Raw genomic sequence first — 15505 nt, 5'->3', positions numbered from 1 at the left:
GGTATAAATCCAATGTGTATTCATTGTATTTTTCTAAACATACAAAAATAAAAATATATAGATTTTAAAAAAATTTAAACACCATTCAATTTTATTTTCAAATAATAAAATTAATATTCAAGACGTGGAATACAATATTATGAACTCAAAAAATTAACTATTATTGATGGCTTCTATTTATTTTTCAAACTTCACCTGTACGTACTAATTACAATGACAACTAGGATTAGGTTGAAAAAAGAAAACAATCATGAAGTTTAACTGTATTTGATTCATGACCATAGAATATTATAATATTTTATAAATTTATTAATATATATAATTTAATTATATATACATGGATGTAAATAGAATCTGGAATGAAATTTAGATTTTACTAAATCAGTGCGGTCACTTTCTAAAACCAAACAAGATTCAGACCAAATTATGTATTAAATTCATCTTCCAAGGGTTAACAATCATGGGACCAAAACAGCAAATATGTTTCTCGCTCTCCTTTTTACAATTTGATTGTGGGCAAAAGTCTACAACAAAAGATAATGCTGGAGGCCCCAGCATTCAACCAGAGAACATGATCCCCCAACAACTACAATAATTGAGAAAGTTACTGTAAAATGCCAAAGCAAAAGCTGACAGCTTTCTCAGAGAAGAACTGCACGTCTATTGCGGAGTAATTATTAATGCTCCTTTCTTCATAACCAATTATACTAAGCCTAGATAATATTACCAGTTCCTGGCTGCAAAAAACCTTCCAGCGAAAAAACCATCTTGATCTCAACACTGAATCCAGGGCAGAAAAAATGGCCGACCCTGTTATCGGTGCAACAATTCGGGTCACCTTGGAAGCGGCACTGTGTCTTGCCTCTGATGGGATTGGCAGGTTACTTGGGTTCAAGAAGGATGTGGCCAGCATTAAACGATCTCTTGAATTTATCACTGGTGTCTTGGCTGACGCTGAAGCAAAGCAAAATCAGGACGGAGCAGTGCAAGAATGGTTGAAGAGTCTCGAGGAGGTCGCTTATGATGCTCGCAACGTGTTGGATGAGCTCCGCTATGAGTCTCTTCGTCACCAGGTGGAGTCCCGAAACCAACACAAGCTCAAGGTATGCCGCTTCTTCTCCTTCTCTAATATTAATCTTGCTTTTCGTTGGAGAATGGCTTCCAAGGTCAGGGACATCAACCTTGAGTTGAATAAGATAAATCAAGAAGCCGATGGATTGGGACTGGTCAGAAGGCCAGTCTTGACGGCTGCCCTCCCTGCTGCTCCTGCTGTTGGAGACGCAAGAAATCGGCAGACTGACTCTGTTCTTGTTCCAATAGTTGGAAGAGCAGATGATGAATCAAATATAGTGAAGATATTGTTGATCCCGTCTAAGAAGGTTGTTTCTGTTCTTCCCATAATTGGCATGGGAGGTCTAGGCAAAACAACTTTGGCTAAATTGATATACAACAATCAGCAAATTGATGCGCACTTTAACCAAAAGATTTGGGTTTGTGTATCGAAAAAAGTTCCAATAATGGAGCTTTTCAAACTCATTTTATTGCAATTGACGGAAGAAAAGGTTGAGGTGGAAAATAGGAATGCCATCGTTGGAAAAATTGGGAACCAACTAGGGGCAAAAAGATATTTCCTAGTCCTTGATGATGTGTGGGATGATGATGAGGCATTGTGGGATGACTTTTTCACCACCTTGAAGGGGCTCAATCCAACTAATGGAAGCTGGTGTCTGGTCACTACTCGTGTAGTTCCAGTGGCACATAGTGTGTCTAGAGTTTTGATGATGGAAAATGAATCCTATCCATTAGGAAAACTACCTGACTATCATTGTTGGTCTATCGTAAAAGAAAAAGTACTTGGAGGGGAAGAAGAACCTGATGAACTAAAAGCAATTCAAGAGACAGTAATCAAAAGATGTGATGGTCTACCATTGGCTGCAAGTGTAATCGGAGGTCTATTATCTTTAAAGAGAAAAGAGGAGTGGGAGTCGATTTTGGAGAATAGGCTTTTGAGTTTGAGTGCAGGTGGAGATCATGTGATGCAAATACTTAAGTTTAGTTTTGATAATTTGCCATCTCCATACATTAAGAAATGTTTTGCATATTGTTCTCTATTTCCTGAGAACACTGAGATGAAAGGAGATATGCTAATCGAACTTTGGATGGCAGAAGGTTTCCTCCAAGCAGACATCAGCAGCCAAATGATGATGGAGGAAATTGGAATGAATTATCTGAGAATTTTATTGCAGAGTTCGTTGATTGAAGAAATAAGATATGATTTTGGGGGAACATATTATAGGATGCATGATTTACTACACCAATTTGCACAGTCAATGTCAAGGTCTACCAGTAATCTGGTTCATGAACTTGCAATGGACTCATATGCAGTAGACTCGTTTGGAAAACTTTTTGAGAGTCTATCAACTTCGCTTCGTACATTGTTTGTAAGAAGCAGCAGCTTATCTGGTGATATGCTAATGAAGTTGAAGAATTTGTATGTTCTGAATTTGTCTCATACAAGAACTCGAGAGCTACCAGTCTCAATTGGCAAACTAATACATTTGCGATATGTTAACCTTTCATGGTCTTACATCAGCATTTTGCCAGACTCCCTTTGCAAGCTTTACAATCTGCAGACATTGACGCTATGTGAATTAGATGTTAAAGATCTTCCGAAGGGGATGTGCGATTTGATTAGCTTGAGACATCTCCACTATTACACAGGGGATGAAGAATTTCAAATGCCGCCAAAGATGGGACGGCTGACTTGCCTTCAGACATTAGAGTTCTTCAACGTGGGTCAAGAGAAAGGTCGACAAATTGGAGAGCTTGGATTCTTGAAAAACCTCAAAGGCAAGTTAACTATACGCAATCTTCAACGGGTAAAGGATAAGGAGGGAGCTGAGGAAGCAAAACTATTTGAAAAGGCAAATCTATTTAGGCTGGAACTTTGGTGGGCCCGTGATCGAGAAAGCGACAACTACAACGACGAAGATGCGTTAGATGGCCTTCAACCCCACCCAAATTTGGAGGAGTTGGTAATTTGGTATTTTATGGGCGATCAATTTCCTCGATGGTTAATGGATTTGCCAACAGCAACAACACTCCCCAAGTTAGTGCGTTTGGAGTTTAAGTTCTGCAACAGATGCAGAGAACTCCCTCCCCTGCAAAACTTTATGTCTCTTAAAGAGCTGAGGATTTATGATTGTGATGGGTTGACGAATCTGCCCGGCGACATGCTACACTCTTGTGCCTCTCTCCAGAAGCTTACGGTGTTTGGTTGCTCCAATCTTATCTTCTTTCCGCTTGATTTGCAACAAACGCCTTCTCTCTTGGAGCTGGAATTATCCTACTGTCCCAGACTGAAAACAAGCATGACGCCCAAAGGATTTGGTTTCCTAACCAGCTTAAGGGAGCTTACAATTGGTCCCTTCTCAGATGATGGTGATGATCATGAAAATTCTTCAATTTACAATGAGTTTGATTGGTCTGGATTGATATCCTCCTCCTCAATTTACAATTCTTCGTCATCTGGACTCCGTCGATTAGACTTATTTGGGTTGCCACACATGGAGTCCCTGCCACATCAGATCCAATACTTGACCACTCTCACGTCACTAGCACTACTTGACTTCAGAGGTATAAAAGCTCTGCCAGATTGGTTCGGAAACTTAGCTGCTCTTGAAGAACTGCGTTTATATAATTTCAAAGAGCTTGGACATTTACCCGCTGAGGATGCCATGAGAAGTCTCACCAAACTAAAAGATCTGCGGGTTTATGGTTCTCCTCTGTTAAAAGAAAGATGCACTCCTGAAAGCAGCGGCCCCGACTCCCAGTGGTCCAAAGTTTCTCACATTCAATACCTACGCCTAAGTGGTTAACAGTTCATCTTCAGATCAAATTCAATCATGTAAGATTGCCTCCTACCTACTTTCCTAATTCGCCTTATAATTAATCTCTTTGTCATTTTGAGATTTGCCTTCTCTTCACCTCCCACTCTAATGAACCTTCTCGTGAGAAAAACTAAAAAGTTCCCATGGTTATTCTTCACAATTTTCTCTTTTTCCTTTTTCTTGTCCTTTTTCTTGTCTTTCAAAGCTGCGGCATTAGCATTTCTTATCAGGCCCAAAATATTGGTGCGTTTCATTTACTCCTAACAACATCATGCTCCTGTAACCACCAATTAGCATGAAACCTATCATGTTCCGTGCTTTGATGTATTACTATGACTCTGTTAATATTCTGTTCCACACTTCGTTTTTGTAGGATTGACAGAAGAATAGCTTCACGAAATTATCTAAATTGTCTTGTTAGATCTCTTGTTCACTACATAATGTCTGAGCTCGAATTTTCTGTTTTGTAGTGATCTTAGGCTCAAAGTTTAACTGGAAATCTCCATAGGCTATTAATTACTCATTGAATTGCAAAGCAAGTATCTTTAACAATCACGTTGAATAAGATCCTGTTTCAGTTGGGCAGAAATGTTTATGATGGCACTCTTTTCTTTCGTATCAGTGCCTCAGATAGCCAAGACCTAATATCCTTATTTTTGCTGTGATTGTGCTACAAATTGCCCACCATTTTTTCAAGTTATGAGTTGCAATGACTTATTTCCTGCTTGGAACATGAGTAGACTAAGAGTAGGAAAACCTGTAAGCACAACTCCTTATTTATTTAGCTTAAAAGCCAACAAAACACAGATTTTAGGTTTTCACTGGATTGACTGAACCATCCGAAATTTCTTGTTCACTACATACTGTCTAAGTTTGAATTTTCTACTTTCCAGTGACCGTAGGCTCAAAGCTCAACTGGAAATCTACAATGTCTAGTAATTACTAATTACAGAGCCTGCATCTTTGAGAATCATGTTGAACCAGATCCTGTTTCAGTTGGACTGAAATGTTTATTTCAGCACTATTTTCTTTCATCTTGGTGCCTCAGATAGCCAACAGCCGATGCCCTTATCATGGGAACTTGCACACTTTCAATGTGCCTTTTTAGTCATGAGGTGCAGTAGTACAAACTAACATGCTATAACACTACGGATTTGCTTGTTTTTTCCAGCCTTTTTGTCTTTGAAACAAACTAACACTAAATTGCAGTTGTAGGTCTCGATTTTGGTTGCTCAGTGACTGTAACTGGCCTGTATGAGCTGCTGGCCAAAAATTTCTTGCCCCAGCTTATCTGAAGTCTTTTATGAACCATCATTAGCATGACCTTCTGATGATAATTATTGGCATTTTGTTGGCAATAGAGCTCAAACTAGAGTTACGCATTAACTGTTTGAGGTTTTGCCAACTTTCAAGAATAACATTGAGGTTAGCACATTTAATTGAACCAAATAAATATTTGTACATAGTATCAAGTCTTATTACCTGCTCGTTATTTTTATGGTGAAAACTAACAAAAAGAAACCTCTTACTTTCTGCAAGATTTCCAACTCAAAAACGTAATGGAACTTCTCATTCTATCTTGAGATGGTTAAATCTGAACTCATCCAACTCAGGTACACCGCACCACCATTTACCGTCAAAAGTTTTACTTATTGATTTTCTAGGAAAAAATAATGTGTTATATTCATGGAATAAAGCAAAGCATCAAATGAAAGTATGTCCTAGCACAGAAATTTGTGGATTTGCTAACACAGAAAGATTTCAGACTATTTAATTTATATATTTTTTTCTCCTTTTTTTTTCTGTAGGTGAACATACTCCAGCGGAACTCTTATGAAGATTTTTATTTATTGCCTTTGATGAGGTGATATAGATATTGTGACTAAAATGATTGAGTAGCAAATGTTGAAAGTTTTAGAGGGTCTGCTTCCGAGGATGTTGTTTAGCCATGTAATGGCAAGAATTTGAGAGGATTCTGTTGTGCACCTTCAGATTGGTCATAGATTGCAATTAGAGATCTCAATTGTTGATTGTACAATCTTGTAAGCTATTTTAACATGGAAGTAAATTGGTAGTCTTGGAAAGGATGCAACTGTTCAACTTTAGTTTCTTGAAGGCTGAAGTCTGTTCTCCTGAACTTTTCTTGTCTCAGGCAGTCTAACAACGTTTAACCTGCAAGTGAGCAAAGTAAACGCTATCACTTACTATAACGTCACAACACACACACTCACACTCAGTGCACAGTCACACACAGAACACCATCATGGCTCACACTTAGCACTATTCATTCCTCCTTGAGAGACTGACTTCATCATCCAATCAATCCTTTTTGGTATATTTAAAGACCATTTGCACTCAGATTTATGCCTTCACTAGCTTTCAATAAAGAATAGCAGTTGACATTTGCTCATCATATGTGTCGCTACTGCAAGTTGTACATTGATTCCTAAACCTGAGATTCTATGAGGGCAAGATGGTTGCTCTGAACTTTCACCTCGTGAAAATGTTATTATCTTATTATCTTGCTCTGAAAATGTTTATTTTATTTTGAAAAGCTTCGACGTTTACCCTCCATGGATGCCATGAGATGCCTGACCAAATTAACATCTCTGCTTGTTTGTGGAGAATTAACATCTTTGCTTGTTTGTGGTTCTCCACTATTAAAGAAAGGTGCACTCCTCAGAGCAGCGGCCTTGACTCCCAGTGGTCCAAAGTTTCTCATATTCAATGGCTAACTAAAACTGGTTAATAGTTCATCATCACATCATATCTCAATCTCAAGTGCTTCTTCTCCTCAATCATGTAGGATTACCTCCTACTTTCTAATTCACCTTATAATCAATCTCTTTGTCAGTTCAAGCTACGCCTTCTGTCTACCACTTCTCCTTTAAAAAAAAAAATGAAACAATTCCCTGTGGTTATTATTCATAATTTTCTTTTCTTCCTTTTTCTTGTCCTATTTATCGTCTTGCAAAGCCACATATTAGCATGTCTTATCAGAGGTCAAAAACTTTGGTGCTTTCGTTTCCACCCTTTAACAACTAAGTAATATTCTGTAACCATCAATTAGCATGAAAACAAGCAACCATTTAGTTCCATGCATTGTGTAATAGTATAACTCTTCTCATATTCTGTTCCATGCTTTGTTTTCGTAGGATTAACAGAACAATTGGTTTGCAAAATTATCTGAATTGTCATGTTATATTTCTTGTTCACTACATAATGTCTGAGTTTGAATTTTCTGTTTTGCACTGATCTTAGGCCCAAAGTTTGACGGGAAAGCTCCATTAGCTCTTAATTACTCATTGAATTTCATAGCCAGTATCTTGGAGAATCATGTTGAATCGGATCCTATTTCTGTTGGACAGCAATGTTTATGACGGCACTCTTTTCCTTTGTCTTGGTGCCCCATATAGCAAACACCTGATATCTTTATTGTCAGACCTTGCACTCTGTCAATTTGCCTTTTTAGTCATGATGTCCGGCAGTAAGAATTTACCTACTACATTACTATGAATTTGCTTATTTTTTTCCTAGCTTCTTGTCTTTGAAACTAGCTGTTAATTAATTGCAGAAAGTTTTCTGTCTGTATTTTGATTGCTTAATGACTGTCAGCTAGGCCATACGAGCTGCTCAGAAAAAATTTCTTGCCCCAACTCATCTGATGTTTTTAAAGAACCATCGTTACCGTGACTTTGTAATGACCGTTATTGGCAGTTTGATGACCATTACTAGAGAAGCAGTTTGATGACCATTACTAGAGAAGCAGATTGACCATTGCAGGTTTTGCTAACTTTCAAGAATTACCCCCAGGTTAGCATGTCACAGCTGGATAAATTTATCTACATTGTATCAAGTCTTAATTACCTGCTCATTATCTCTAGGGTAAAAGTAACAGAAAGAAATGCTCACTTTTGTAAGATTCCCAGCTCAAATACATGTAATAGAACTTACGGTTCTGTCTTAATTTTAATGCAGGAACAAGCTTAAATGAGATTTTAAATCTGAGGGCTTTCATCAAACTAAGGTATACACAACAACATTTACTGTGGAAAATTTATTTACTTATTGATTTGCTTGAATATAAGACAGGACAGTGTGTTATATTCATGGAATAAAACCTCAAATGAAAGCATGTCCAATCACAAAAAATTGTGGATTAACAAACACAGACAAAAGATTTAGACTTTTTAGTTTGTAGCTTCTTTTTTTCCTGTTGGAGGACATACTCCAAGGAAACCCTCATGAAGATTTCTAATTATTACCTTATGCGAGGTGATATAGATGGAAACTAAAATGATCAAGCTACAAAAATTGGAAGTTTGAAGGGTTTGCTTCCGAGGATGTTGTCTACCAACCTAATAGCAAGGATTTGAAAGGATTTCAGTGTGCTTCTTCAAACTGATTGTAGGTTGCATTCAGAGATCTCAATTGTTGACTGTATTCTCTTGTAAGCTGATTTAACCATGGAGATAAATTGGCAGCTGGAGGAATGACGCAACTACTGAATTTTAGTTTGTTCAAGGCTGAAGTCTGCTTTGCTGAACTTTCCTCGTCTTAGGCAGTCTTAAAATTTTCTAACTGCTGTCAGCAAAGAAATCACTAGCACATACCATAATGTCAAGACACACTCATAGCGCATAAAATACACATCATGGCTCTCATTTAATACTACTAGCTCCTCCTCAAGAGACCGAATTCATCATCAATAAAAAAAAATTTTTTGGGTATAATTTTGGCTTTTTCAGGGGTCTCTTCCCGATGTAAAGGATCCATCTGATGAGCATTTTGGTATTTTGGTTCTGGCATATAGTTCCACTTCACTTTTAACCTTTGGCTCCTCAGTTACAAAATGCAGATATTTAACAGATTATTTGGTTTGGAAAGTCAAGCACAATATGGTGGCTAAAGACTATTAGTAGTTAGTTTGATATCTTTGCTATCTTTTAATATAGAGTAGAAGTTTATATTTGTTCATGGCATATGTCTGCTACTGTGATTTGTACATTGATTCCTAAACGTGAGATTCTGTGAGGACGAAATACTAGCTCTTATTTTTCACCTCTAGTAAATGTACTCAACATCTTATCATCTTGCTCTGAACTATCTGACTCTGATGTCTCTTAGAGACGGGGTTCGACTTAACTTTCCCTGGTTATGATGTCTCCACATGAGGACAATGGTCAATCGAAAATTCTCACTGCCTGCTCGGTTGTCAAATTTGTGTTGGTAAAGGGACTGTTAATCTAAAATACCAATTTTTTTTTATAAGAAATGTGCTTATCTATGATACAATTTTTCTTGTTCAACTATGTAATATTGAGATTTAAGCAGTTTGATTCTCAATTTGGAAAAATAAAAGGAATATTCAAGTCATTTTTGAGTTTGCCAAGGAAAATAATGCTGTTCTTGCAATGAAGCTGCACAAACTTCGTAGATTATTTTTTTTACTAAAATTTAAATCTAACTGTGATGATTTGAACTTTTAAGCATCAAATCGTAAGGGTTGCTGCTCTCCAGGAATTCGCCTTCATGAAGATTTTTGATCTGTCTATGCCAGTCATGCTTGTTAGCTGCTATATGTTTTACTTTTTAGATTACTCAACTGATTTTCTTTCAATGTTCTGGACACAAACTAGAAAAGCATTAATGACACTACTTGTACCTGTAGACTCAGCAGAAAGATTTCAAATCTTCTCTCTGATATAGGTTGGAAAAGAATGACAAGAACATGTCTTTAGCTTTCCGTCAGATTAATTGAACAGAGATGCCATGCAGTTATCTGAAATTTTTTCTTTTAGGTTTATGATCTTCTATACACTGTCCTGAGTTTGACTTCTCCGTTTTGCAGTAGCATTAGTCTCAAAGCTCTCCGGGGACCTCAATACCTCTTAATTACTGCCGCAACCCTTGAATATCCTCTGCTTCCTTCTTGGACCACATCATTTTTAAACTTGAGACAAACTTTTAGAATGGCACTCTCTTATGCTTTTAAGTGACACAGATGGCCAAAGCCTGAGATCCACATTGTGAAAGTGGTCCCTTCAAACCATCAATTAGCTGTAGCTTTTGGGGTCATGACATGAGGTGGTAATTCGCTGGTTATGGACCTCAATATGCTTTTCTGTCTCAGACTGCTTGTCTCCCATGTTTGCTGCAATTTAGTTGCAGAAAAATGTCGGTCTGTCTTGTGACCACTTAATATCTGTTAGCCACTGCAAGCTGCTCACCACCCTTCTTAATTTTGCATCTTTGCGCCATTACATGCAATATGATTTTCTGAGTTTGCATGTTCTCTTTTTGCAGTTAAAGTAGTATGCCTAGAATGATGCTGATACTTTAAGATTCATTGTTTTTCTAAATTACTTGGTCCATATGATGTTGAGTAAATCTTTACTTATCTTTGTAGTCTTCTAACCAAAAATTGCATGAAGTTGTTCTTTTCATTTTTGTTTGGTGTCTTTCGTAGGTATTCTGTATCATGATTGAAAGTTTAATGTACTTCATAAACATTACCATCAATAGGCAACGGTTACATGTCTTCATTAGAAGCTTGAGGTAATATCGTGTTTCAGTAGTTGATAACCAAATGCACAAAGTTCTTTTGGGTTTCCAAAGCAAATTTGGCATAAAACAGAAGTGAAGCAAATCAACTAGTCAAGTCACAATGTGGAAGAAGTTAAGATTTGACTTTGTTTATCATGTATACCAGCTAATCTGTTGTACGTTATGATTGGTAATATTAGCTCACTCCCTTTAAACTCACGAATTGCATCAGGTTGAAATGATTTCTCTGACCTTTCATCTATTGAAAATGCATTTTGCATTTTACTTTCCATATCACATGCCGCAAATTCGTGAAGCCTTTTCTACATATCTTTAGATCAGCAATTCTGACACATTCCTTTCTTCAATACTTTCCAAGCTGAACATGGGTTAGAATTTTGAAGCTTCGCTGTATATATGGCTCAATAATTTTTGCCCTGCATTTCCTACAAATAGCCCATCAACTTTTAATAACAACTAGCTGTCCAGTTTTTGTTGATTTTACATATCTGCTTCTGTGAACTGCTAAAGTTGGCTCACTCTTTTTAATTGTGTGATTATAAGGGAAGGAAATAGTTTCTCTGAACTTTTGCCTCTTGAAAATGCATTTACATCTCTGAAACCTTTGATTAGTAATTGCTCTATGAATCTGATAAATGATGGTATTCTGACTCACTGTTCCTCGGGTAGTTTTTCTAGCCATGAAGACAATGGTCCATTGAGGAGTTTTGGCATCTGTTGGTCATCACTTTTGTGTTTTGGTTCAAAATTTCCAGTAATTTTAGATGCACTTGTCTTCTTTCACTACTCAATTTTGACTTTTAACCACTTTGATTTCTATTTTACTACATACCACATGTAAAACAAAAGATGTTCTGTCATCATGAAGATATGTTTGAGGCAGCCAAGGAAGATGTACTGTTCATAGAGTGATGTTGCATAACGCTTGGCACTTGGTAGGGTATCTTCCAACACAGTCAAGTCTAAGCAGGATATTTGGAAGCATTGCAGTAGTTAGTGGCTACTTAAGTTCTCTCTGCTTTTATCATTGTTTTGTTAATGCTAAGGTTCTTCTTTCGGCACTTTGGTTAAAATGACGAAAGACCTGCAATTATCTGAACATTTCTATTAGCTTTATTCTACGCTACATGCTGTTTTGAGTTTGACTTTTTGTGCTTTGCAGTGATATTAGGTCCAAATCTCAGTGGGGAACCTCGTCGATGGCTCTTACTCACTGCCTTTACTTTTCGAAAGTCCTATGATTCCTTTGCTGAACAAGATCCTGGTTCAGCTCCGTGCCTGAGATGACCAAAGCCTGAGATTTCCATTGGGGGTATGGTGGCTTTCAAACTGTCCAAACTGTCCTTTGGGGGTTTGTTTGGATAGAATATTATTTGAAATATTATTTAAAATAATTACTGTAATTTTTTTTTATGATGTGATGTATGTGAGATAAAAAGGTAGTTGGGAATATAAAAAGGTGGGTTGGGAAATGTGTTTATGATACAAAACGAAATATTATTTGGGATAATTTCACTATCCAAAAAGGTGGGTTGGGAAATGTATAAAGCCTGATTGCTTGTATCTTGTAAATCACAATTTTTGTTTGGACATATAGGTTTAAAGGAAAAAAGATAGATTAGGCTTGCCAGTTGAGATTTTTTTTTTTGTAATTTTATATAAAAATGCATAAACCTATTTACCTTACGTGCATTTTCGATATAACAAAAAGGTTAATCAATAGAAAATTCATTGGTAAGAAATTATATAATCATATCCGAGCGTTCCAGAACAAAAGCATATACATAAATATATGTGATTTTTGTTTGTTGTTTTGGCTTTGTACTTTGACCAAAAGCTTATAGTAGTTAGTATATAATCACATATGTATCCTGATTAAGTTATATAGTTTCAAAACTTATTCAATACGTGATCGCTTGAGAACAAATAGAAATGGAGGAACATAAGATTTTTTTCTAACGTGAAAAAAATTAATATGTTGTGAAAGGCAATTATTGTCCAAAAATGGATATGCAAAGAAGTATTCATTCCACTAAGTCAAGTTTTGATATTATGATTTCTATCTTTATTATCAACTTACAACCAAAATATGTGAAAGAAAAGGTATGTTTTTAAGATCACTTCCCTAATACTCTTCCTCAAAAGAAACTTAAAAAAAAAATATAGTTTTGAATTTTAATGGATAAATGGGATGATCATAACACCTAGATATACAATAGAAACTTTACAACCTAATGAATTCTCTTATGATCTAATACTAGTTCTATTTACTTTATCTTTCTAACTATTAAATTCTTGTTTATATTACTTTTCTTTACTATTTCTGTTCTACATGTTAATTTTTAAGTGTCATCTAAAATGAAATTATGTTTCTTTGCTTTCATAAACCTACTGCATGAAATTGTACCATACTTGCAAATATATACGCAATTACATTTATGATGCGTTTTTTTGTTTATATTCAATAGAAATTAAAATCCATTAAACACCACTCATAGCTTTTTATTAGAAAACTTTGCATCTCTTCATCTTTTTTTTTTAACATGTATCCTTAAAGTTAGATTTAAATTATCATGTTTTTGACCTTTTCATTCAGTATATATGATATGTTTTACAAACTATTTGAAAACCTTACTGGATTAAAATTTTTTCCCTACTAAAGTTTTTAAGTTATGATTCATGGATAACTATTAACTTCTTGAAATAAAGAAAGTAAAAAATTTTCAAATAGGAGTATGTAAATGCAGATAGTATTATATTTGCATCACTACACCAAAACTCTAAACTTCCAAATAAAGCTAATCTTAATCAAAATTACCTTAATGGTTCCAACCTTCCGTGTCTTTGGGCCAAATTGTGCTTTGCTAATTACTTGTACTCTTTTGGTTTTTTATCAAGATAATTCTTGACTTTTTTTTCCATGGAAAAAATGTAAAACTAAAAGAAGGAGAAAGTTATTCTTGCAATCAAGAAAATAACCTAATAAAAGGTACATTTTCAATCTAAAATAGAAATGACGTTGAAACAATTCTTTGCAAGTAATGATTTAGGCCAATTACGTTGGACCACATTTGACAAAATAGTCTATTCTTTTAATATATAATGCACTTTCATTTTTTAAATTATAGAATATGTCTGTTATTCATAAATACTTTATGAAGATTCAGGGATCGGCACACTATGTTCTTCTCAAGAATAAAGGTTCACTAAAATTTTGTATCCAATGGGTATTCCACTGTACCTATCTATTCTTATTGTATACATTACACAACAAATAACTCTCACATAAGAGCATATTGTCACTAAATAAATAGTAAGAGAATGGCTGCCTACTTTATGTAGATAAAAGGCAAAAAACATTGAAACACCCCACAAGAGACGTTAGGGCAGAAATTCGAATAATGTTTTGAAACTTTAGACAATTGAAGTACTCAGTGGGCGGCGGACTAAAATCAAGAGATTGCACGACATCTACATTGATGATCAGTAATAAGCTTATGTATGATAAAGAAAAGGTGCAAACAAATATTACTTAGTTAATTCTATTAACACTACTCTGTTCAAAGCTTTGACTATATTGCAGGCTGGGCTATGATATTTAAGTTAACAGCCCAATATCACTTTTTTTGTTTTGGTAACAATTCAATATCATGATATCATTATTTTTCCTACCATTACCAATTGAGTAGTTAATCTTAATTATTACCATTAAAAAGCACATAAATACGATCTATGGATTAAAATTTTTGCCACAAAATTAATGAAGAAAGTCTACATATCATAGGTTTTGCTAAATTCTATTTTCACGCTCAGGAGCTATTAATAGTACATATTAGTTTCAAATTGGTACCTTCATGTATTTTCTTTCTTTACAAGTATAGAATATCCAATTACATGATTAAATTTAGAAAGGATATGAACATGTAAGAACCAAATAAAAGTGCATGATAGTACATTTTTAGTATATTCTTGAATTATTAATTAGTTTAGGCTTATTTCCTAATTGTTTTAGAATTATTTTGATTCCATTCTTTATTCTTATTGTTCTATGTGCTATTATCAGTTACCAATTCTACTGTTGACCATGTATATCTTAATGCACCTTTTCATCTAAAAGTAGTGATACAATAATAATAATAATAATAATAAATATTATTATTATTCAGATTAGTGATATTTGGTTAGATGATATTTTGTCTTATAATTTTCTCACTTTGTCGGCTTTCAATAGTAATGGATTGTAGATTGTTTCCACCGTAGAGAGAAATATAAGTGGCCTCCATACTACTTTTTGTTTAGTCCAAAACCATCAAAATCTTTTACTCATGATTACCACTTCTTGATTAGTTGAAAAATCAATGAAATAAATGTTATAAGTTGCAAAGTAGATAGAAAATGTTAATATGCAAAATTACTAAAAAAAACCATTTAGAAATCTAGTTTGGGATTATAACTTGGACAGGATAGTACATTGGATCCTTGGTACTTAAAATAATAGCTCAAATATTTCCATAATAGATAACGAATTTAGAAAGAAATCAAGCTTATGAAGGGACAAATTATTAATCAAAGGGTAAAATACACGAAACCCCCTTGTGATTTCACTAAAAGACACCTTACCTCCCTATCGTTTAGATATCTCCACATAAACACCCTGAACTTCATAACTAAAGTAGAAATTGACTTGAACCAGGAGTGAAACCTAGTGGTGATGGGTACGTAAGTTTCATTTGGAAAAACCTTGAGTTTCATTCTCAAACTACCCTTGAGTTGCCACATAGAAGTGACTTTAGGACAGAAGACATTTGAAGCCATCCAGGAGTGAAAGGAAAAAGGAAGAAAAATTAAGAGCAAAAAATGGAGGAGGATTGACGGATCTTAGGGAGAATCAAAAGTCGCCATATCCACTTCTACAACTTTTGGAGGAGGTTTGACAGATCTGAGGTACGAATGGTGTTGGCGTTTCTGTAAGAAAAGAGCAAAAATCAAGATAGTGGAATCGAACAAACCCACACAATGTAGGCTGTACTACGTGTGTGAAAATGAAT

General features: G+C 35.3%; 1 protein-coding gene across 15 annotated transcripts; it reads left to right on the top strand.

Moving 5' to 3' along the window:
* Positions 1 to 534: 534 nt before the first annotated feature.
* LOC113700121 (putative disease resistance protein RGA3) lies at positions 535 to 12049 on the top strand. 15 transcript variants are annotated; one of them, XR_003450558.2, is made up of 6 exons: positions 535 to 3907; positions 7152 to 7377; positions 7506 to 7703; positions 7869 to 7917; positions 8175 to 8297; positions 11620 to 12049. XR_003450558.2 is itself a non-coding variant. In XM_072050851.1 (2 exons), the coding sequence occupies exon 1, from the start codon at positions 801 to 803 to the stop codon at positions 3876 to 3878; it is 3078 nt and encodes a 1025-aa protein (XP_071906952.1). In that variant the 5' UTR covers positions 535 to 800; the 3' UTR covers positions 3879 to 3907; positions 11620 to 12049. The 15 variants fall into 15 exon arrangements, 2 of the variants coding, with proteins under 2 accessions (XP_071906952.1, XP_027076464.1); XR_003450544.2 differs by having other exon boundaries at positions 8175 to 11449; XR_003450548.2 differs by lacking the exon at positions 8175 to 8297.
* The last annotated feature ends 3456 nt before the right edge of the window (positions 12050 to 15505 follow it).

The sequence above is a fragment of the Coffea arabica genome, chromosome 1e, assembly GCF_036785885.1.
Source record: "Coffea arabica cultivar ET-39 chromosome 1e, Coffea Arabica ET-39 HiFi, whole genome shotgun sequence".
NCBI classification, from domain to species: domain Eukaryota; kingdom Viridiplantae; phylum Streptophyta; class Magnoliopsida; order Gentianales; family Rubiaceae; genus Coffea; species Coffea arabica.
The sequence above is the reverse complement of the archived record's forward strand: the minus strand, read 5'-3'. Positions and strand labels throughout refer to the sequence as shown.